Source organism: Vulpes lagopus, chromosome 7 (genome assembly GCF_018345385.1).
Source record: "Vulpes lagopus strain Blue_001 chromosome 7, ASM1834538v1, whole genome shotgun sequence".
Taxonomy (NCBI): Eukaryota; Metazoa; Chordata; class Mammalia; order Carnivora; family Canidae; genus Vulpes; species Vulpes lagopus.
The window spans coordinates 781,361-803,666 of NC_054830.1; the positions used below are offsets into that span (position 1 = coordinate 781,361).

Here is a 22,306-nt window from a genome sequence, read left to right on the forward strand (position 1 = left end):
TGCCACCAGGGGGCGCCCAGGCCCCAGCCTCCAGAACCAGGTCCCACTCTCCGCGGAGGGAGTAGAGGGATTGCCCAGCTTCAGCACTTGCTGCGGAGGACAGGGCCGGGAGGACGGGGACAGGGACAGGGAGGATGGGGACAGGAAGGTTGGGAGGCCCGGACCAGGGAGGATAGGAGACCAGGGGCTGGGAGGACGGTGACAGGGACGGGGAAGTCAGGGCCAGGCCCAGGGCTGGGGAGGACGGGAGACCAGAGAAGGAATCCAAAGAGTGCAGTTCCCCTCCTCAGAGCTAAGATGGGCTGAAAGGGTACCCACAGATGGCAAAATTGAGGCCCACAGAGGGGCAGGGTCTGGCTGCAGGTCACCTGCAAGGTCAGGGGCTGAACCTGAGACCACCCCCCCACCCCCCCGCAGTTGAGCATCCCTTGTCCGAGACAAAACCACAACCACAGATGGTAAAGAAGTTCAGACTGTCGCAAATGACCTCATACACCATCGCATGGGGTGGGGAGGCAAAAGGGTGGCCCTTCCAGGGTGGCCCCAGGGGAAGGTTTGCTGAATGACAGCCTCCAGGGGCCCCCAATTCATACATGGCCCAAGTCTGCCCTCCTGCTCCAGGAGAACAGAGTAGACTATGTCCGGGAGAACGCATGCGCACAGGGGACAGGCTGAGAGCTCTGAGCTGTCTCCTTTGCTGGGGCAGGGGGGTGCTGGATGGCCTGATGTGGAAGTGTGGCCCCAGGGGGCTGGGGAGGGCGCACTGGGCCAGGAGGAGGAGGATGGCTGGGGTGCATGTGAGCGCACGTGCACACAGTGACCGCATGAGTGTGGGGCTGCCTGCCAGCTCCCCCCGAGAGCCCTGCTGCCATGGATGCTCCCCCGGGGTGCCCTTGTTTTTAAAAAGTGCTGTAAAGGGCAACCCCGGGGGCTCAGTGGTTTAGCGCCACCTTCAGCCCAGGGCGTAATCCTGGAGACCCAGGATCCAGTCCCACGTTGGGCTCCCGGCAGGGAGCCTGCTTCTCCCGCTGCCTGCGTCTCTACCTCCCTCTCTCTGTGTCTCTCATGAATAAATAAAACCTTTTTAAAAAATACTGTAAATATTAAGTAGGAATAAAGAAGGGATGGATAGCAGTGCTGGCCTGAAAGAAACCCAGCCAGGGGCGCACGGCTGCCTCAGTCAGTGGAATGAGCCACTCTTGATCTCAGGGTGGTGGGGTCGGACCCCACGCTGGGTGTAGACATTACTTAGAAAGTAAAAGCAGAGAGGAGAGGGAAAAAAAGAAAAGAAATAAAAAGGAAGGAGGCCTAGCCTGCATTGCTGATGCTCTCAAGATCATCTCTGGTAGCCAGGGCAAGAGGGGAAACAGACACCTTACAAGATGTCTTGTTAGGGTCGCTTCTGGGCCCTGCCTGTTTGTGACAGTGTCTCTAAAAAGGCCAGTGGGAGGCAAAGGGAATAAAAGCAGACACAAAGTTTCCAAGTGTAAAATATCTCTGAGTTTCCCAGCAGCCAGAGAGAGGAAATAAGAGTCTAGTTGTCCTCACCAGAGCCTCCTGCTCTGTGTCCCACGATCTCACCACGTGCAGGGACGTCTGTGCACGTGTGACGGGTGTCACAGAGCTGTGGGTGGGAGAGGTTTCTAACCGGGCCAAGAGGGGAGATACGCTGAGTCTGAGCCTGGTCGGGCCTGTCTTTCTCGCTGCACACGGCAGGCCCCGGTCCCAGGGCTCAGACAGGGCAGCGCCGGGAGGCCAGGCGCACACGGCTGTCCTCGGCGGGGCTCCAGATCCGGGCATAGCCAGCGTGGGGCAGCAGTAGCCGGTCCTGAGTGCCGTCAGGGCTGATGAGGCGCTGGGCGGCCAGCAGGTACTCGCGGCGGAGGTCCAGCCGTGGGCAGGGGCAGCGACCCGGGGCCCACACGTACTCGAGGGCCCGCAGTGGCGAGCGGTTCTTATAGATGAGCTGCACCCGAACCTCATAGCGCGTCTCCTGGGCCTGGTGGAGGCGGCTCAGCACTCGGGCTCTGAACACTGTGGGCAGGGCCGTGGGGAGGCTGGCTGGACGCTCCACCCTGGGCACCCGTCCCCACACACCCCATTACCAGAGAAAGGAGCGGGGTCAGATGGGGCCCTGGAGGTCCCTGGGAACTGGGGGGGTGGGAGTGGGGAGGACTGGGGTCAGGTGAGGTCAGGGACCAATGAGGGGGTCAAAGGTGAGGTTAGGGCAAAGGGTCAGATCAGGGAGTCCAATTAGGGTCAGGAGGGGTCCAGTTGGAGTCAGGTCAAGGAGTTAAAGGTAAAGTCAGATTGTGGTCAGGGGTCAGCAGGACAGGGGTCACGTTCAGAGGTCGGAGCCAGGTAAGGAGTCTCTCACCAAAGTCACTGCCGCAATAATGGAGCAGCCGGTGCGCACGACCTCGAGTGTCCGGGCAGGGTTCGCAGGCGTCTGTGGGGGCCGAATGGTAAGGGGCAAGGGCCGCCCCTGCCTGCTTGCTCCCCACCCCCTGCAGGGCCCGCCTCACCTGGGGTGGGGGTCGGGATCCGTGGGACAGTGGTCGCTGGGGCTGCGGGCAGTTCAGGGGGCTGCGCTTCCACCTGCCGCGGCTGCTGCTGCCGCAGGGACCAGCCCAGGGCCTGCGCCTGCGCCTGCGCCTGGAAGGGGCCGTAGCGCTCCCGAGGGAGCCAGAACTCGAACTCGATGCCGGGGTTGGGCTCCTGCAGGAGGACCTGGAGGGATGTCACACCTAGGGAGCCGCACGGACGGCGGCCCAGCGCCCTCTGGCCCCAGCCTCCGCCCCTTCCTGAACCCCAGCCATCCCCTACACCTCCCACCCCGGCGCCCTCAGAGGTGGGCCCGCACCTGCAGGAGCAGGTCTTCGGAGGTGGGCCCAGCCGCCTGCAGCTTCTCCTCTGGCCCTGCAGCGCGGGTGTAGACCACACGGGTGCCCGCCGCCTCGTAGGTCCCGGGCGGGCTGACAGCCCAGTTCCCGTTGAGCAGGTAGCGCCCGTCGCCCCCTAGCAGCGCTGCAGGGGACAGGTCAGCGCGGGCTCCGGGGGGGGGGGGGGGCCGGCCCGCCTCCCGACCCCGGCTCCCAGGGGCCCCCAGGCGGCCAGCAGGGCGCCCCCCTCGGACCCCGCGATACCCAGGTGGTTGCGGCTCCGGTGGGTGACGCGGATGTGTCTGGCGCCCTCGGGGATCAGGGTCACGTTCCAGTACCCAGCGAAGGCACCTGGCCGGGAGGAAAGCGGGGCGTTGGGGCGCAGGCGGGAGGGTATTTGAGGGGCTTGAGGGTGAAATGAGACGCTGCGGGTAAGGAGTTAGCCAGGGTCTGGGGCCCCGCACGGTCGCTCAGCTTCGGGAGTTGGGTTCTTCGCGCCGAGCGCAGCGGGGAGTGAGAACCCCTCCGCTCCGGGGAGGGCGGGACCATCGGGCAGCAGCCAATCAGAGTGCAGGGCGGAGGGGGCTGGGCCCCAGGCTGGCCAATCGCTCGGCACCTCGCTTCCGGGCCCGAAGCTCGTTAAAGGGCCCGCGCCCGCTCGCGGGGAGGGCGCGGGGGGCGCTCACCCGAGTCTCGGAACACGCGCTGCACCAACAGACAGGACTCGTTGGCGCCGCCGCAGCGGCCGCAGTGGTCTTCGTGGGCGTCCGAGCCCAGCAAACCGTCACAGCCGGCGCTCTGCAGGGGCGAGGAGGGCGAGCCGGCGTCCCCGACGGCCCCCCTGCCCGGGGCGGCGCGGGGGGCGGGGCCCACGAGGAAAGGGGCGGGCTCTGGGGGAGGAGGCCGCGGGGGAGCGCGTGGTGGGCGGGGCCTGGGGCTGGAGGGGCGGGGCCTGGGTTAGGGGGCGGGGCTCGCGGAAGGGGCGGGGCCTGGCGCCGCGAGGGCTGGGGTCTGAGGTCGCGATGCGCGGTCGGGGCCTGGGTGTTGGGGGGCGCGGCGGGGGCCCCGGGGAGGCCTTACGAGGCAGCGGCCGGCCACGCAGAGCCCCTGGGCGCCCGGGCTGCAGGGGGTGCCGTCCAGCACGCGGCCGAAGCTGTGGTAGAAGGCGTGCCCCTCGGCCAGGCAGTTGAGGTCGCACTGGTTGGGCGCTGCGGACGGGAGGAAGCGTGGCCCGCGGAGGCCGCCGGGGCCCTGTGTTCGAGTCCCGCCTCCTCTCCCTCAGACAGGTGAGATGCAGCCAAAGCCGCACGCCGAGGCTGAGGCCCAGCCAGGTCTGGCACTTAGGCGTCCTGCCTCCCGCGCGGGGACTGTCCCAGGCGAGGCTCCTGGGCGTGCTCGCAGGCACTCACTCAGGTAAGGACTCCCTACACCCCACCTAGGGCTAACACCCTTGCCCATTCGTCATTCCTTCTTTAGTTCCGCAGTCGCTCACAGAGCACCTGCTGCTTCCCCAACACTGTTCCAGGCCTGGGGGCCAGCAGTGGGCACAAGTCGCTCAGCACATGGGCCCTGCACCCAGCACGTGCCCAGTAAAAAGCCTGGGTGTGTCACTGGCCCTCCGCAGGACTCAGTTTCCCCCTCTGCCCGGCAGTGGGGCACCACCATGAGCCGTCCGATCTCACGCGCGGGCCACAGAGCCCTGCCCCCTGCTTCTCCGGGCTCCCCCCACCCCCCAGCCTGGCCAGCAGACCCTGCCTGGAGCAGAGCCCAAACCCGCCTTGGCAGGCCTCTGCGGGGGTGGGATCACCACAACTTCCCTCTAATTCTTAGGGGAAAAAAAACCACAACCGAAAAATAACCCCCCAATGAGGTCGACAGATGGAACGTTCTCCATCCCTGTATCTGCTTCCACTATGGTGTCCAAAGCTTTCTGCTTCCGTTAGTTCTGGAGGCGTGCTGCCCTGGGCACACAGTTATGTAACTTGCTGTTTTCAGCTAAATGCGGCAACACTTCCTGCTACCGGGATAAGTTTGAGAACTATTGGCCTCTGGATACAGCTCCCCCTAAATCCTCAGCCTGGTGTTCAACCCTGTGCTTTCCCCTTTCACCCCAGCTCCTATAGATCCTTCAAAGCCCCAGCGCTAATATTCTCTCTTCCTTGCAGTCCTGCCATCCTCCCGCTTTCTTAACAGGCCCTTCTCCCTGCCAGCTCTCCCTGCCTCTTCTGGACCAACAGGAAGACTTGGGAAGGCCACTCACCACCGTAGAAGGGCACCCACTGGTAAGTCTTCTGGGTGCCCAGGACAGGGTGGCCATTGTAGAGGGCACATTGGAGGTCTCTGAAGGGAATGGCCCCTAGGGGACAGTCCTGAGGACAAAGGTAGGTAGGTCTGAGGCTGGAAGAGCCCCAGGGGAGCCCAGAGAACCTGGTGGGGTGGCACAAGTGTATTTGGGGGCACGAGCAGGGAAACAGAAGGTCTTCCAGGCACAGCCAAGGGGCCGGTAGGTGGACAGAACTTACCGGCAGACGGCAGAGGCGGTACTCGTGGGTGTCTCCCCAGCAGGACTCCTCCCCAGGAAACCTACAGGGAGCACGGAGGCCCAAGTGTGGTCAGGACCCCCAGTAACCCTCTCCCCAGAGCTGGCCTGCCCTCCGCCCCCCACTTTGGGCTGGTCAACCCCACCCACATTCCATTTGGATCAGTGGGATTAAAAGGCACAGCATGTGTGGGCAGGCTGAGGGTGCGGCTAGGAGTGGGGCGGGCAGGCAGGAGAGGAGGGGCAGACACCCCCAGCCCCCCAGCCAAACCCTGGCTTTCTGCTCACCAGATGCAGTGCCGGCTGCGCACAGAGAGGCCCCGCCCACAAGAGCTGGAACAGCGACTCCAGGAACCCCAGGGGGTCCACTCACCGGGACCCTACTTGGGGAGACAGAGGCACCAGCAGCCTGGCGAGGAGCCTGGTGGCCCCCAGACTGCGGGCCGGGTCCCTAAGTCCGCGCGCTCCCTGGGCCCAGGTCCCCCTTACCTGAGCACTGCCCCCTAGACCGCAGTTCAGGAGAGTCCAGAGCAGAAGGAGGTTCTGGAGGGGGCGCTGCAGTGGGGGCGCCAGCGGGCCAGGATCTGCGCCCCAGCTCCGTCCCAACTGGCTGTGTGATTTGGGGCAGTAATCTAACGTCTCTGGACCTTTGTTCTTGTCTCTAAAAAGTGGGGTAGTAACAGAGCCCTCGTTACAGGGAAGTCTCAGGGCTCCGTCGCGTCAGGTGAGAACAGGTGGCACAGGGCCCGCTAGTGGGGGGAGAGCTCAGGAGTATCTGCTGATTGCATCGACTGTGTGGACTGTGTGTTGTCTTCCGATGTACACAGTAGGTGCTAAATCCGTGTGTGGTTGTGGAGGGAGTCGTCCCAGGATAGTGCGTGCTGTCTGCAGGGTCGGGGCCCCATCACTGCTCACCCCACCGTCGTCCTCCTTGTTTCTACCTTCCTGTGTGGCCGAGGGCCAGCCACTCCACTTACCCCGGCCTCAGTTTCCTCATCTGTGCAATGGGGACCAGCTGGACCCAGTCCAGGGCTCTAGGAGGGACTTTCCAGAAGGTGCAGCAGGTGGGGGCGGGGTCAGGGGCCGAGCCCCTGGCTGAAGCCCCCCAGGCTGCACCTGGACCTGCGGGACCACCTCAGCCCCCAGGCCCCCCGCAGCAGGGAGCCCCGGGGTTGCGGGATCAGGAGAGGGGGTGACCTGGCCCCAGTCCAGCTGTCAACGCGTGACCTCATGTGCGGAGGGCGTGGGCCCCACCAGGGCGGCCTGCGGAGGGAAGGGGCCGCTGATGAGGACGCAGGAAAGAAGGAGGCATCGGGGGTGAGTGGATGGGGTGGGGGGGGGAGAGGCTCTGCCTCCCGGGGCCTCAGTTTCCTCATCTGTCAGGGGAACGACGAAGTCACTCGCCATCCACACCCTCCTCCTTGTGACCATGGCATTGCTGGAGGAAGGGGAGGCAGGAGGCCACCTGTGAGTCCTTCCTCAGGCCAGGGCCGGGTGCCCGGGGTCAGCAGTCCCCGAAGGCCGCGGAGGACAAGCTGGCATTCTCCAGGCCGACGTCCTGGGCCCTGGTCCTGTGCCAGCCGACCCTCTGCACGCTCTTGAGCCTCAGTGGCCCCGCTCTGACACTCGGACCCGGTGCATTAGGGGCTGGGGCCCGTGGAGGCTCCAGGTGCTGGGGACCTGGGGGACCAGTGGGCAGGTCCCCTTCTCTGCCCAGGGCTATGTGGCCCGCTCTGTCCTCGCCCCTCTCTGAACCCAGAGCCCTGGCTGGCCTGGAGGAAGGTGGTGGGAGAGCTGAGGTGCAGCGGGGCTCGGCCCTCTGACTCCCCCTCCGGGGCCGCAGCACCACCAGCTCCAGGGGTGGGGCTAGGTGAGGGGTGGGGGGCTAGCAGCACCGTGGTCTACCCGCAGAGACCCTTCCCGGAGGAGCCACCTCCTTCCGGCCGCACTCCGGGACCCCAGGTGTGACTCCAGGGCAAGCCACGCCTCTTAGGCCTCAGTTTCCCCAGGAGAAAGCGGGGCAGGGCGCTCCCCCACCCTGGGGATTGCTGCCTGGCCAGCCCCTAGCCGGCCCGGAGAGTGGGAGGATAGGAAGAGGGACTTACCGGCTACGTAGAGCCCGGGCGGCACGTCCTGACTCCCCGGGCGGCCCCAGGACGAGCGGAAGCGGCGGGGCCCGCGGGGAGGGGCGGGGGGAGCCGGGGCAGCCCCTCCCACCCGGCCTCCCGGGGCGCGCCCAGGCCGGGGTCCGCAGGGGCGGCAGCCCCGTGCGCCCTCGCGCGGCCGTCGCGCGCCTCGGCGCGGATCTGCGGCAGGGGACTGGCCCGCTCGCCGCCGCGGCCTGCTGTCCCGCTGTCCCGCTGTCCCGGCGTCCGCTCTCGGTGACCTTGGAAAGCCCGGGGCCGGGAGCCCTGCGGGAACTGGCCGCCCCTACCCCCACCCCGGGGCTGCTATTCCGGGCGCGGCGCTCAGGGCCCGGGAATGTGCCAGAGCGAGGTGGCCCTGCGGTGCCCGGAGTCCCGGGGCTGCCCGCTTTCCACCGACGCCCAGATCGTCCCCGCGGGGTCCCCTTTCCCAGTCAGTACCCGCTCCCTGGTCCTCTCCCCCAGCTCTCCATCAAGGTCACCCTGCTGAGGCACCCTGCTCGCCTGGGCTGCAATCCCGGGGTCCCCCTCCAGGTCCCGGCCCCCCCAGAGAAGGGCCCCACGGCCCTGGGAGCAGTGAGCTCCGGAGGCCGGCGTGGGGGGCGGAGAGCCCCAGTCCAGCCCCGCCAGGAGCATTCCCGGGCACTGCTGTCACCAGAGGCCGGCCCCACCCTGCCTTCCGCCCTCCCCGCCTGGCCCTGGCCCTGGCCCTAGGATTCCGGCTTCCCACCCAGGCCGTGGGGTGGCGGCGTTCCTCCCAACGCTCTCCCAAGTGGACGCCGCTCTTTGGCGAGGACGGGGTGGCCCCAGGGCCCCCACCACCCGCCCTTCCGCAGCCCAGCATCTGCGCACTGCCCCCCACCCTGCCCATGCAGGCTGCGGCAGGTGCCCCTCTGCTCACCCCTGGCACTCCTCGCCGTTGCCCATGATGCCCCTGACAGGCGGGTTGAGGGGGTGGGGACAGCAAGGGGACGGCGAGTGGACGGCCCCTCTGGTCCTGCCTGCCCCCTCCTCCTGGCAGCCGGCTGTGGGGTGTGGAGCCCTGAGCACGGGGTGGGGAGGGGAAGGGGCTGTCCAGCCCCGTGGGCCCTCCTGGAGCAGCTCGGAGCCAGGCCCCTCGGAGCCACTTATTCACGCGGCATGTCCTGAGCACCTACTGTGTGCGGGCACAGCTGAGAAGGCCGGTAGGGAGGCTGAGGGAGGCCCCGCCTGGAGGGGTGGAGTCCTCCCTTTGACCAGAGCTCCCGAGTCCACTGCAGATGGGGATGGGGTCGGGACGGCCCTCACTGAAGAGCCCATTGCCAGAGAGGAGGCGGCAGGTGCAAAGGCCCTGAGGTGAGAATCAGTGGGTCAGAGAGGGGCCGAGGGATGGGAGCCCCGGGGGGCGGGAGGGGGTGCTCCAGCTGGCCGCGGTGGGGGCCAGGGAGGAGGCAGCAGCGACCCGGGGCTGGCCGCTGTGCGGGCCCTGAGGGTGGAGGTGAGGGGCGCCCAGTAGGGAGCCGAGTGTGCAGGCGGTGCCCACAGGTCCCATGGGCGCCGCAGTGGGGAGGGAGGGGTGCGGCGGGAGCTCCGCCTGAGCTGCTGGGGAGGGAGGTGCCCGTTGGCTGAGGGGGGCAGGCTGCGGGGGGGGGGGGTGCAGGCCCAGGGGTCACTGCGGGCGGCGCTGGGTGGGGGGAGACGCCCATGGGCCGTGAGCAGGGCCGAGTCTGGCCGCGGAGAGCCGGGCGGGTGCCGTTGACACACTGGGTGTTCGCAGGATGGCTGAGGTCACAGGGCCTGAGTGCCTGCCCCGCATCCCCCTGGACAGAGGCAGGCGGCGAGCTAGGAGACGTGAAGCCGAGGGTGGGGGGACAGGGCCTGAGAAAGGGTGGCGGGAGGGCAGGCGGGGAGGGCTGCGGCAGGCACCTCCACTGAGCACCTACTGTGTACCGAGCCGCGGCCTGGGGCGGGGGGGGGGGGGGGGGGGGGGAGCGGCTCAGAGCCGGGCTTGGCTCAAGAGCTCCACCAAGTGGGCGATCTCCCCCCGAGCCGCGGCCCGGGCTCCGCGGGCTGTGCATACAGCAGGCCCCACACCCCGTCGAAATGCTCTCAGGGACACTGCTCTGCAGGGAGAGTATACAGCAGGTCCTGCACCCGCGGGGACTGCATGTAGTGGTCCGAGCCTCCCGGGGGTGCATGCATCCTGCTCCGGGGGTATGCAGCAGTCCCTGCCGGCTACCAGGAGGGGGCCCGGGTCGCTGAGTCCTGCGGGGAGCCCTGCGCAGGGAGGAGGGGTGCTGGGCAAGGTGCATACAGCCGTCACCGCCGCTTGGGCCCCGGCGCCTTGGGGATGGAACTTCGTGCCAGACCGGGATGAGGCGAAGATACAGAGTCCTGCCCGCCCCCCCGCGCCCCCTCGGGCCTGGCCTCCCCCCTCTGTCCTCTGGCCGCAGCTCAGCTGGACTCAGCAGATTCCCAGAGAAGGAGGCAAGAGCGCAGCTCTGCCCCCCCACCCCCCCGCACAGGTGGAGGGGTGCTTACGCGGCGGGGACTCCGGGTGGGCTGCCCCTCAGCCCCCCTCTGCGGTGCCCTGGCTCAGGCCCCCAACAGGCGGGGGTGCGGACCCCTACCCGAGGCGGGGCTGGGGGATCCGTTGGACATGGGCCCCCCGGATGTAGGTCACCGGGGCTCCTGCAGCCTTGGGCCTCAGGAGATGCGCTCGCGCACACCCCGTGGCCTCCACCTGCCCACCCCCCCAGGCCTCCTGCGATCCCTCAGGCAGGCCACATGGTCCCTGGAACACTTGGTCCTCCCGAGGACACTGCGGGGAGGCTCCTGCCACCCCTGGCCCAGAACCCTGGCTCCCTGGAGCTGCCCAAGGGTGAACCGTGGCACCCACTTGCCGGGCCTGGACAGTGAGGTGCAGAGAGGCACAGCTGCCGGCAGCAGGACCTGGGGGCACGGGAACCGCTTCCCACCCTGTCTGAATGGGCGTCCTGGCTTCCTTCTGGAGGGGGTGTCAGGTTGGGTTGGGGACCCGGAGGTGGGGGGCAGCGGGGCGGGACAGGGTGTGAGGGATGGGCTTCTCTGCGGGCCGAGCGGCGCGGACAAGGCCAGGGGGCTGGAGGCCCAGGGAGCACCCAAGGTGGGGAGCCCAGGGGGCAGGGCGGCGGACTCCCTGCGGCCCGGCCAGTCACCCAAGGGTCGGGTGACAAAAATCAAGAAAGTTATGCATGACATGGTGCCATTTCCAGAAGAGGAAAAGGGTGCGTGTTACCTAAGTTGAGGCAGGAGGTGGCCGGGAGCACCCCTGCGGCCCACCGTGATCCTGGGCGCAGTCGCCTGTGACCCAGGGGCTGCCTTATAGGTTCTGTTTGAATTTCTTGGAATGACCTTCTTTTTCTTTTTTTTTTTTTTTTTAAGATTTTATTTATTTATTCATGAGAGACACACAGAGAGGTCAGAGAGGCAGCGACACAGGCAGAGGGAGAAGCAGACTCCACGCAGGGAGCCGGACATGGGACTCGATTCCGGGACCCTGGGGTCACGCCCTGGGCCGAAATGCGGCACTAAACCGTTGGGCTACCCGGGCTGCCTGACCTTCTGATTCTGATTTTTTTTTTTTTTTTTTTTTTTATTTATGATAGAGAGAGAGGCAGAGAAACAGGCAGAGGGAGAAGCAGGCTCCATGCAGGGAGCCTGACGTGGGACTCGATCCCGGGTCTCCAGGATCGCGCCCTGGGCCAAAGGCAGGCGCCAAACCGCTGAGCCACCCAGGGATCCCTGATTTTTTTTTTTAAGTAAAATCTTATTTTGGAAAAATTTTTAGATTTACGGAAAGTTGCAAAGATGTTAGAGAGTTTCTGTCTGCACTTTGTCATCAGTGGCGTGATCCAGTCCCCCCAAGATGTCGCCGTCCTCGTCCCAGGACCTGGGATGTGTCGCCTCCCACGGCAGAGGGGACCTGGTCCAGGCCCTGAGGTGGGGGTGACCCTGGGTTCCTGGGGGTCCCCCAAGAGGGAGACCAGGGGGAGCCCCAGAGACGGGCAGACCCTGCGCTGCTGGCGGTGAGGACGGAGGAGGGCCGCGGGCCGGGAGGGGGCGCCTCTGGAAGATGGGGGGCAGGAGGGGGTCTCCCTGGGGCCCGGGGGGGCGAGGGGTGACCAGCTCTGTCCACGCCTGGGTTTTAGGACTCCCAACTTCACCACGTGAGGTTGATAAACGGGTGATTTTTTTAAAGCTACAGACTTCGTGGTGATTTGTTACAATAGCCCCAGGAAAGGGACACTTGCTGTGGCAGCTCAGGCGCCGGCTCGGCTCACCGCTATGACTAATTAACGTATTAGCAGTGACTATTCCTGTGACCCAGCTCCCAACTTCATAGCATTTCACCATGTGTGTGTTTTTAGCTAATTTCCTTTTTCTGGCCCAGGATCTCACCCAGGACTTCCATGACGTTGAGCTACTTTTCTCATAATTGGAAAAAAGACCCAAGCAGATGAAATACAGATGATTCGTGTAGAAATCTGGCCGGGCCTGAGGCTCACGCAGCGCCTTGCACACAGCCAGAGTGCATCCGTGTCCCTGGAGGGAGGTCGAGGCACCACCCGCGGGCACCTGCCATCCCACCTGTGTACTCCGTTGCTCTCCCGGTGGCAGCACGGACCGCCCGCCACTGCCATTCCGACCTGGGTTGATGACACGGCGTCCAGTGGGGAGGCCCTGGTCAGGGAGGGGGTGGCCAGGGGGCTGACACGCCCCTCGTCTTCCTCATGGGTGGACAGTCCTGAGGAATGTCGTGTCCAGCTCCTTAGGGACCTACGGGGCTGACCAGGGCCCACCCTGCCCGCTCCTCCCCAACCCCTCACCCCTGCTCCACAAAACAACCCACCGCACCAAACCCTTGCTTCAGGCTCCGATTTTCGGCAGAGCCCAGACCCAGATATAGGAGGAGAGACACGCGTCCTTCTTCAGTGTCCTGCTGACCTGGATGAGGTCAAGGGAAGTGAAGAAAGGGGACACGGCCCCAGGCCCCCAGCTGTAGACCCTGAGAGAAGGAAGAGGAGCCTCGAAGGATAACCGGAGAGACTTGGAAGAAGGGTGGGGGAAAAGCCTGCAGAGGGGTGTCGGGAAGGACGAAGGAGGAGAGAGGGCAGTGCTTCTAGAAGGAGCCGCAGAGGCGCGTGAGGCTGGGAGAGGCAAGGGCAAAGTTTGGTCCTGGGGTGGGGGAGCCAAGTCTAGCCTCCCCCTCAGCGCTGGGCCGGTGTGGACGCGGCGCATAGCCGCAGTCATGGGGTTTCTGAGCTGGCTGTCCCCGAGGAGCTGCGGGTGGGGCGCGCTCACCACGAGGGCCTTTCCCAGGCCAGGAGGCCGGACAGACAGACGGACAGACAGACGGAGCTGGGAGCCTCGCGCTCTCCCTCTGGCGCCTCCCCCGCCCCTGCCGTGTGAGCCTCCCCAGGGAGGCCTGGCTCTCTGTCGCCCCCTCCACCTGCGGCAGGTATTTTGAGCGAAGCTTCCCGCATTTCTCCCAGGAAATGTGCTGAGTCTGGGGAGTTATCTCAGGTCAGTGGAGGAGTAGACGAGACGGAAAGCAAGCCTGCGGCCCGGAGCCTGGGGCCTCGGCGGGGACGAGGGGGGGCCAGGCTGGGGGCCAGCCCGAGACCACCCCACCTCTGGACCGTGGACCGTGGGCAGGGGCAGCGTGGGAGGGTCAGCAGGGCCCCCTCCCACCCTGCCTCTGCTTGCCAGGCAAACGGCCTCAGTTTGTTCATCTGTAAAATTGAGGGTATTAGTAACCTCCTAAGGCTGTGCCTTCTTTGGGGACGGGGGGGGGATCTAAAATTCTTCATTTGTTGTTGTGGCAAACATAACAAATTTACTGTCTTAAGTGTTTTTCACTGGCAGCACACGCAGCACACTCACCCTGTCCTGCAACCATCCGTCTCCAGAACCTTCCATCTCCCCACACAGAGACCCCAGGAAGGACTGACCCCCACCCCTGCCCACCCCTGGCTCCCACCACCTCCTCTGTCTCTGTGGACGGGCCTCCTCTGGGGACCTCCTGGGCGTGGGGTCCTGCAGGAGGCGTCCTTCTGGGTCTGGGTCCCCTCCCCGAGCCTGGCGTCCTCGGGGTCCGTCCACGTGGGGGCAGGTGTCGGGCCCCTTCCTCCCCGAGGCCAGGTCGTATCCAGGGTGTGCACGGACTGTGCTGTGTTTATTCATCCACTGATGGACACCTGGGGTGTGTCCGCCCAGCTCTTAGCGGTTGGGAGTTACGCTGCTATGGACAGTTGTGTTTTATGTTTTACTGTAATTTAATTTTCTTTTTTTTTTTTTAATTTTTATTTATGATAGTCACAGAGAGAGAGAGAGAGGCAGAGACACAGGCAGAGGGAGAAGCAGGCTCCATGCACCGGGAGCCCGATGTGGGATTCAATCCCGGGTCTCCAGGATCGTGCCCTGGGCCAAAGGCAGGCGCCAAACCACTGCGCCACCCAGGGATCCCTTAATTTTCATCCTAGAGTGGCTGGGGAGGGGTCCTCGCTGAGGGGCAGCTGAGAACGGGAGGTCTGGGCCTGTGCTAGAGGCTCGGCCGGGAGGGGGCAGAGCTGGGGTCGGTACAGCTGTCACGCAAGCCGTGAGGCTCCCGGCCAGGGTCTCAGGGGCTCCCAGGGCCCCCAGTGGGGTGGGTGGGGGTGTGGACAGGGGCTCTGGGCTCCAGGCGGCACGCGGAGTGCAGTCCAGCAATCCTGGGCTCGCATATGCCTGCCTGAGGCTGGGTTTTCTCCCCTGTAACATGGGGCTAAGCCAGCCCCCCTATGCAGGGACCAGCTGCTGCCCGCAAGGGGCCTGGCTCGCCCTTGCTGGACCCAGGAAAGTGCTAGAGTCGGGGCGATCTCCCGCGGTCCTCCTGTGGGCCACCTTCCACATGCTGATGCCCCGGAGGGGCTTCTCAGATGCCCGGATTAGGCCGCAGGGGGAGGAGTGCAGATCTCAGGGCGACGGTGACACAATGGCCCAGGCCGGTCAGCAGGGATCTTGGGCTCCCGGGCTGCAGCCAGCGGCCCCCAACGCCAACCTCAAAACCTTGGCTGCGGTGCCGAGGCCCGTCCTCCACAAAGGAACCGAGCCTTGCTCTGCCCCCTGCGCTGGGGCCCCCGAGGGTCCCCCATGCCCCGGTTGCCCCCGTTGGACACACCGGGTGGACATGTGATAACTCAGGAGGTGTTTCCGTCCCTGGCAGGACCCGCCGGATTCCGAAATCTGATCTCTTGTAAAATTCCAAGGCCTGATTCCAGCCCCAGGGAGCCCTGCTAATCCCTCCCCATTCCCTGTTATGTAACGTTCGGGGATTAATACTGTGGCACCCAGAGCCGCCGCCTGGATTCCAGTCCAGCCCTGGCCCCTCCTGGGCCCCCCAGGCCTCAGTGCGCTCACCTGTAAAATGGGGGGAAGGCCAGTTCCTGTGACCCAGGACTGATGTAAGGGTGACATGAGAGGACACAGGGAAAGGGCCTGGAACAGCCTGCCGTGTCGTGTCGTGTGGCTCAGAGATGTCCCCGCGGGTTCCTGGGAGGGTCCACGGTGCCCACGTGTCCCCGCCAGGAGTCACACGCCCATGTCTGCCCTCCGGTCCCCTGATTCTGTTCCTTCTCGCTGCCTAATGTCCTCTGTATATGACACCCCGACGGAGCCGGGCCCTCCTGGTCCCTGCCCCAGCCCGCCCTCCCTCCCTCCCTCCCCAACCAGCCCCGGCCTTCCTTCCCTGTCCTCTGGATCCCGCCACTGCTCCCCAGAGCCACTCCGCTCGCGGCTCCCTGGGGCTCCTGAGAGGACGAGACGATCTCTCTGGCCTCAGTTTCCCGCTCAGGGAAATGGGCGCGCTGACCCTCCACCGCCCTGCGGGAGGCGCAGGGCTGGCGCGCGGCACACCTGCCCCCTCGGGCGCCTGCCCCGCCCCCGCCCCGCCCCCGCCCCCTCAGCCAATAAGACGCGGCCCCGCGGCGCGCGGCCCCAGAGCCGCGGGGGTCGGGCCGAGGCTGCGCCCCGCGCCGGGAGGGATGGAGCCCGGGCCGCGGCGGCCGCGCACTTCCCGCCCGCCGGTCTCCGCCTTCCTGCGCGACCCGAGCTCCGGGCGCGTGTACCGGCGCGGGAAGCTCATCGGCAAGGTGGGGGCCCGCGCTGGGCGTCCGGGCGAGGGTCTCGGGGCGCGGGGCGCCCGGGCAGGGCGGGCTGTGCGCGCGCGATCGCGGCCCCGGCGGGCAGGGGCGCCCCGGGTTTTGCTTCTGCGAGTCTGGGGCCTGGGGCCGGGCGGCTGGGTCGGGCGCCGGGCTGTGCTGCACCGGGGCGCGGCGCGGGGCCCCCGTGCGTCCCGGGGTGCGGGTGTGCACTCGCGTGTCACCGCTGTCCGGCCTTTGTACAAACTCGGTGGCGGGGTCCCCGCGTGCGTATGTGAACGCGCGCCCCACCCCTGCGGTCTGTGTCCCGGTGGGGAGTGGGTCGTGCTCCGGTGCTGTGGTCCCTCCGCGGGATGGATCCGGAGGTGGACACGGCTGTGTACGTGGCCTTGCGTCTTCCTGTGTTCCTGTGGCTGCGGACGCAGGGATGAGGGTGTGAGCTGTGCGTCCGCGCATCTCCTGTGTGTGTGTGTACGTGTCCGAAGAGGCCTGGCTACCTGTCCGCACACCTGTGCTCGCCGCTGAGCCGTCGCCCCCGCTCCCGGCAGGGCGCCTTCAGCCGCTGCTACAAGCTGATGGACATGTCCACCAGTGCCGTGTTTGCCCTCAAGGTGGTGCCTCGCGCTGGGGGCGCGACCTTAGTCGCCCGTGGTAAGGTAGGCCCGGACCTTGAGAGCCCCGGGGCCCCACAGGTCCCCGGCGGTCCCCAGAGAGGCCCCTGCACGGGGTGGAGGCTCTGCCCCTGGGCCCGAGCCGCGGGCGGACGTGTGGGGCCACACCTGCAGGTGGACCGGGAGATCGCCCTGCACAGCCGCCTGAAGCACCGCAACATTGTAGCCCTCCACGGACACTTTGCTGACCGCGAGAACGTGTACATGGTGCTGGAGTACTGCAGCCGCCAGGTGCGGGGGGATGGGTGCAGAGGGAGCCGGCATGCCTCTGCCCCCCCACCCCCGCGTCTGCTGTGCTCACCTGTCTCTCTGTACTTACCTGTCTCCACCTGTGTCCACACCAGGCCCATCTGTGCTCATCCCTGATGCACCTGTGCCCATCTCGGCTCTCTTGACTTGCTTGTGTCTACTCATCCCCAGTTTATTCATTGGCCCATCTGCGTCTGTGGCCCTGTGGGACCACCTTAAGGCAGTAAAGCCCACCTGAGCACACCTGTGCTCCCCCCACCCCCGTGCCCCGCATGTACCCACTTTGGGTTCATTGCAGATCCTCTGGCCCTTTTCAAACTTACCCGCGGCCACCTGGGCCCACCTGAACTGTATTCCTCTTTGGGCTCACCTGAGCGTACCTGTGTTCACCTGTGTGTCCTTGCGCTGCCGCCACCGCCGCCCCCTGCCGGTCACCTGCAGTCACTGGCCCACGTTCTGGAGGCGCGGCGGACTCTGACGGAGCCCGAGGTGCGCTACTACCTGCGGGGCCTGGTCAGCGGGCTGCGCTACCTGCATCAGCGGCGCATCGTGCACCGTGACCTGAAGCCCAGTGAGCATGGAGACGGGTCCTGGGTCCTCGTGGGGGACGGGGACGCTGGGATGTGGCTCTGCCCTCATAGCCCCTCCCCTCTGGCAGGTAACTTCTTCCTGAACAAGAACATGGTGGTAAAGATTGGAGACCTGGGGCTGGCCGCCAGGGTGGGCCCGGGGGGCCACTGCCACAGGTAAGTGAGCAGCTCTCAGCAGTCTCTCTGCGGAGACACAAGTAGGACCAGATTGGCCTGTGGGCCCCGGCCTTCCTGAGCTCCCCATTATCCCCCCCCCAGAGTGCTCTGCGGGACCCCAAACTTCCTGGCCCCAGAGGTCATCTCCAGGAATGGGCACTCCTGCCAGTCAGACCTCTGGGCTCTTGGCTGCATCATGTGAGTGGGTCCTGGGGAAGAGGGTCAGGAGTACCCAGGTGGGGCCAGGTGTGGGCAGGTGGAAGCATGCACGGGACAGGTAAGGACAGGCATAAGTATATAGAAGGGAACAGGAAGTGAGAGTGTGCATAAGACAGATGTGGACAGGTGTGTGCAGGTGTGGGGCAGGTGGGGGCACACACCTGCCATCATGCAGGTGTGCAGGTATGAATAGTGCATATGGAACATGTATGTGCAAGGGAAGATAGGTTTGAGCATGCACAGAGGTGTGGACAGGTATTTGCAGGTGGTCGACACACAGGCAGTTCTGGGTATACACATACAGTTATGAGGTATATGCAGGAGTGGGACAGGTGCAAACATGAGTAAAAGAGAACTGGAAGGTAAAGGCAGGTGTATACAGGTGCAGGCAGGTGTACAGATATCTGGTGGTGTCAATCGGGTAGACAGGAATGGCCAGGTGGGAGCAGATGTAGGGCAGGTATGGGGAAGTGGATGCAAAGCCTGTGCAGAGTAGGAGAGTGGGGTGGGTATGGCCACGTGTGCAAAGGTAGGTGTGCGCCAAGCCTGGACACCGAGGACAGATGCAAGCAGGCACTCAGGATCCTGCCCCCCACCCCCCGGGTCAGGTACACAGTGCTGACTGGCACCCCTCCCTTCATGGTGGCTCCCCTGTCCGAGATGTACCAAAACATCCGAGACGGCCGCTACCCCGAGCCCGCCCACCTGTCACCCAACGCGCGCCGCCTCATCGCCCGCCTGCTGGCGCCCAACCCAGCGGAACGGCCCAGCCTGGACCACCTGCTGCAGGACGACTTCTTCACCCAGGTGTGCGGTGTTCGACGGGTGGGGCACACCCTGGGGTGGCGGGGCTCAGAGGCCAGGTGGCCTGCGCCGGGTGCTGACCCCGTGGGCACCCCCCCGAAGGGTTTCACCCCGGACCGGCTGCCAGCCCGCTCCTGCTACAGCCCACCCTTCTTCACCGTGCCCCAGCCTCTGGGCAGGCTCTTCCGGAAGGTGGGCCGGCTGCTCCTGCCCCAGTGCCGGCCCCCCTGTGAGTACAGCACCCGCCCACCCCTCGCCTGCTCCCACCTGCCTGGCCGGCTCGCGTCTCAGCACCTGTCAGTCCTCCCACCTGCTCTGCCGCTCCCCAGCGATGGCCGAGGAGGATATGGGGGGCCAGGCTTTGCCCCCCGAAAAGCCTTGTGCTTCCCTCAGGCCCCATCACGGCTAGCGAGGCCTCGGGCCCAGGAGAAGGTGGATCAGATCCTGACCCCATGGAGTGGGGCAGTGAGGTGAGGGCTCCGGGCAGGGGAGGCTGGAGGCTCGTGGAGCACATTCTCACAACAGGACTGCGCGGAGGGGAGAGTCGGGGGGTCTCCCAAGCGAGAGGATGGAGCCTCTCACCTACCTCTGGGCTCTGGTGGGGGCCAGGGCCTCCCCTCACCCCTGCTTCTTCCCCAGGCCACCCTGTTGGACACAGGGGCTCCCCACCCGGAGGTCCCCGTCCACCTGCTCACCCATGGGACCCTCAGGAGCGACCCAGCGGGTGAGCAGACACTCCATCCTAGGGCCTGCTGGTGGGGAGCGACGGTATCCAGGTCCTGGGGGCGATCACTGGGCCTCGCCAGGGTCGTGCTCCCTCCCTGCCTTCAGCTTTCACACCTGTAAAGCAGGAGGGGTGGCCGGAATCCTTCTGGGTTTAAGAGAAAGTTTTCCCAGATTCAGCAGTTTGGGGCAGGGCTGGTGGGGGCATCGTGGTGGGGGTCCAGGCCTGCCCGTCCCCCTCCCCACCCAGGGCCCAAGGGGAGCCAGAGGCAGGAGGTGGAGGTGGCCATCAGAAACCTGCGGCTCTGCCTGGACCCGGGCCTCCCAGGTAGGAGCCCAGCGCAGCCCCGGGGGCCGCCTTCCTCCTGACGTCCGAGCACAGCGTCCTGCTCTGTCCAGGGACCCTGCGTATTTCTGGGGCTCCCCTGGGTGGGGGGGTGGACAGAGCTGAGGGAGGCTTCAGGACACAGTGACACCATCCTGCTCCCCAGAGTCTGGCAACCCCTGCCCTTCTTCCTTTCTCATCCACCCCCCCCCCGGGTCCTGTCCCCCCCCACTCGCTATCCTTGGAGCCTCTTCTTTCTCGTGGGATCCAGTTGGATTCTCTTATTCTTCTGTTTTATGCTCTGGGCTTCTGCCGTTCCTCCGCCAGACCCCCCTGACACCCCTTACCCAGCCACACAGGACCCCCCAGGAGAGCAGTGGCCCATCCTCTGGGCCCCCAAGTGGGTGGATTATTCCAGCAAGTACGGCTTCGGCTACCAGCTGTCGGATGGGGGCAGCGGTGTCCTGCTTCGGGATGGCACGCACATGGCCCTGCGCCCCCCGGGGGAGTAAGTCATGGGGCTCCTGTCCACCCTCCCATCTTTCTGCGCCCCTCCCTCGAGCACTTAGTGACGTGCACGCCTGTGGGCACGGGCTGCCTGCTGGGCCGCACGCGGCGCTACGCCAATGACCCAGGAGATTTCGGGAGGTGGATTTGCGAAGGCAATGAGCTGGGTGAGGTGACCGATGGGGGGCAGGTGGAGGTGACCCCCAACCAGCCTGGTAGTGGAGGGGCTTTCTGAAGAAGTGACACTCAGGCGAGACATGGAAGGTGAGAAGGAGCCCATCAGGAACAGCATCTGTGCAAAGCTCCTGACGTGGGGCCCAGCCTGGTGGGTTTGAGGGGCGGAGTGAGGTGGGGAGGCAGCGAGGACGGGAAGGGTGGGTCCAAGTCACACTTTTTTTAAGATTTTATTTATTTATTCACGAGAGACACACAGAGAGAGGCAGAGACACAGGCAGAGGAGAAGCCGGCTCCCTGCGGGGAACCCGATGCAGATGCTCATCCACTGAGCCCCCCAAATGTCCCCAAGTCACACTTTTAACGTAACCTTTCTGGCAGGAGTGACACAAGGGACCGCAGGCAGGTGGTTGGCCTAGCCAGGCAGGGAATGGCAGCGGCCAGGGTGGTGGCTGAAGGACGCAAGGGGGCTGCAGCTGGACTTGGGAGGTCGGAGCGGCCACGAGGCCAGGTGGGACGATGGCAAAGGGATGGGCTTGGGGCCAGGATCTCAGGATGGACAAGCTCCGTGGGGTGGAGGCGTGGACGGGGCGGGCCTTCAAATCCCCATCCGAGGGGCGCAGCTGGGGGGGCTGTCCACGGGCGTCGAGGGCCCAGGGGAGAGCCTGTGACGGCCGGCACCACCCCGCACCCCATCCCCAGCCGAGTGTGCTACGTGCCCGGCCGGGGGGAGCTGGAAACGTTCACCCCGAGGGACGTGCCCCGCCCGCTGGCCGCCAAGCTGGCCGTCCTCCGGCTCTTCACCTGCTGCCTACGGCGGCGGCGTGTGCGCCAGGTGAGGCGGGGCGGGCGGGCCAGGTGGGGCGGGCCAGGTGGGGCCCCTGCTCTGCCCTGAGACCGTGGCTGGGCCTGTCTGCAGGAGGGGGCCCGGCCCTCGCCCCCCCCAGCGGCCCCCAGCCTCTGCTTGCTGCGCTTCCTTGTGTCCGAGCGGGCGTTGCTGCTGCTCTTCAGCGACGGGACGGTGCAGGTGAGCGCCGGGGTGCCCTGGTCCTCGGGGGGCCGCGTGGGGGCCCTCCCTCCCTGACCCGGCTCCTCACCACCACCCCCCGCAGATCAGCGGCAGGGGCAGGGGCGACGGGGCTCACCTGGTGCTGAGTGGCGGCGGCGAGGAGCTGCGGCTCACGGTCTGGGAAGGCGGCCAGCCCCGCACCTCCTACCCCCGGGGCGCCCTGCAGAGCCCCGGCTGCGCCCCACAAGCCCGCCCGCACCTTGTCCACGCTCTTCACATGCTGCAGAGCATCTAGTGCCCCCTGCAAGGTGACCGGGTCCCCGGCCCCAGTCCCGCTTCTGCTGTCTCCCCAGAGGGGTGTCCCTGGGGGCAGCCTAGGAGCTGGGGGTCCTTGCCTGTTCAACCCCCACTTTTCTTTGGCTTTGCTCCTTTTTCATTAAAAAGAAGCTGACTCTGTAGCCTGGCGTCTCCCTCCCTTGTGCAGTTCGAGACGCATTAGCAGGGGGACACTCAGGCCGGCGGGCTCTCGGCCCACTGCCCTTTGTGGCAGAGCCAGAAGGGCCGGGTCCCCAGGAACCCGAGCGAGAGTGGGGTCGCGCCATGGCCAGAGAGCTGAAGTGGGTGACGACTGCTCGGTGCCCGAGCTGTAAGGAGGGGGTGTCTGGGCCAGGAGGGGACACCTCTCTCCGAGAGACCCGGATTCAGGAAGGACGCGGCCAGCGGGCAAGCAGAACGCGGGGGCGCCTGAGATCTGACACCTTGGGGTTGGGGAAACCCAACTGGTAGGAGACGGGGTTTTAAGTCCTCCAAGTCAGGTTCCCCGGGGGAGGGAGGTGACTCGGCAGGCGACAGGCCTGAGCCCCCGTCTGGGGAGCTGATGTCAGCAGGTGACCATAGAGGAAACAGGGACACAGAGACTGGACTCCGAGGGGACCAGAATGAGGGCGGAAAGGAGGTGTCGAGGCCGGCAGCACTGGCGACAGGGCACAGCCCTGGTGTGCGGGGGGCTCGTCGAGCAACCACTCCACCCCGGGCAGGGTGACCCTGACAGGCACAGCCGAGCCTCAGTTTCCCTGTCTGTAGAGGGGGGACGTGTCCCAGCGGTGTGATTCTCTGGGACAGCCAGCCTCGAAATCTGCGTTGTCAACACCCCCG

General features: G+C 66.0%; 2 protein-coding genes across 12 annotated transcripts; one reads left to right on the forward strand and one right to left on the reverse strand.

Annotated features, from left to right (window-relative positions):
• Positions 1-1,482: 1,482 nt before the first annotated feature.
• On the reverse strand, positions 1,483-7,758 carry ADAMTSL5 (ADAMTS like 5). 2 transcript variants are annotated; one of them, XM_041763372.1, is made up of 13 exons: positions 7,527-7,758; positions 6,399-6,684; positions 5,911-6,082; positions 5,710-5,801; positions 5,405-5,465; positions 5,143-5,251; positions 3,963-4,090; positions 3,569-3,680; positions 3,147-3,233; positions 2,864-3,027; positions 2,526-2,718; positions 2,378-2,449; positions 1,483-2,034 (listed from the first exon to the last, which is right to left on the reverse strand). In XM_041763372.1, the coding sequence occupies exons 2-13, from the start codon at positions 6,416-6,418 to the stop codon at positions 1,733-1,735; spliced, it is 1,512 nt and encodes a 503-aa protein (XP_041619306.1). In that variant the 5' UTR covers positions 6,419-6,684; positions 7,527-7,758; the 3' UTR covers positions 1,483-1,732. The 2 variants fall into 2 exon arrangements, with proteins under 2 accessions (XP_041619306.1, XP_041619305.1); XM_041763371.1 differs by having other exon boundaries at positions 2,526-2,730.
• A 1,013-nt stretch (positions 7,759-8,771) lies between these two features.
• Positions 8,772-21,609, forward strand: PLK5 (polo like kinase 5 (inactive)). 10 transcript variants are annotated; one of them, XM_041763344.1, is made up of 16 exons: positions 8,772-8,900; positions 16,273-16,380; positions 16,510-16,626; positions 17,086-17,215; positions 17,303-17,390; positions 17,493-17,588; positions 18,218-18,416; positions 18,516-18,642; positions 18,807-18,883; positions 19,053-19,137; positions 19,387-19,464; positions 19,789-19,969; positions 20,524-20,653; positions 20,845-20,977; positions 21,062-21,169; positions 21,255-21,609. In XM_041763344.1, the coding sequence occupies exons 2-16, from the start codon at positions 16,300-16,302 to the stop codon at positions 21,461-21,463; spliced, it is 1,839 nt and encodes a 612-aa protein (XP_041619278.1). In that variant the 5' UTR covers positions 8,772-8,900; positions 16,273-16,299; the 3' UTR covers positions 21,464-21,609. The 10 variants fall into 10 exon arrangements, with proteins under 10 accessions (XP_041619278.1, XP_041619275.1, XP_041619280.1 ...); XM_041763339.1 differs by lacking the exon at positions 8,772-8,900 and adding an exon at positions 15,588-15,715; XM_041763341.1 differs by having other exon boundaries at positions 16,273-16,626.
• The last annotated feature ends 697 nt before the right edge of the window (positions 21,610-22,306 follow it).

Bases quoted from the DNA above. Each gene is read 5' to 3' on its own strand.
- PLK5 (XM_041763337.1), top strand. From the start codon at position 15,608: ATGGAGCCCGGGCCGCGGCGGCCGCGCACTTCCCGCCCGCCGGTCTCC. The intron at 17,391-17,492 runs GTAAGTGAGCAG...TCCCCCCCCCAG, and splicing joins CCGGGGGGCCACTGCCACAG to AGTGCTCTGCGGGACCCCAA. The intron at 21,170-21,254 runs GTGAGCGCCGGG...CACCCCCCGCAG, and splicing joins TCAGCGACGGGACGGTGCAG to ATCAGCGGCAGGGGCAGGGG.
- ADAMTSL5 (XM_041763371.1), bottom strand. From the start codon at position 6,418: ATGAGGAAACTGAGGCCGGG. The intron at 3,681-3,962 runs GTAAGGCCTCCC...TCGCCCCTGCAG, and splicing joins GCGTGGCCGGCCGCTGCCTC to AGCGCCGGCTGTGACGGTTT. The intron at 2,731-2,863 runs GTGCGGGCCCAC...ACATCCCTCCAG, and splicing joins CCGAAGACCTGCTCCTGCAG to GTCCTCCTGCAGGAGCCCAA.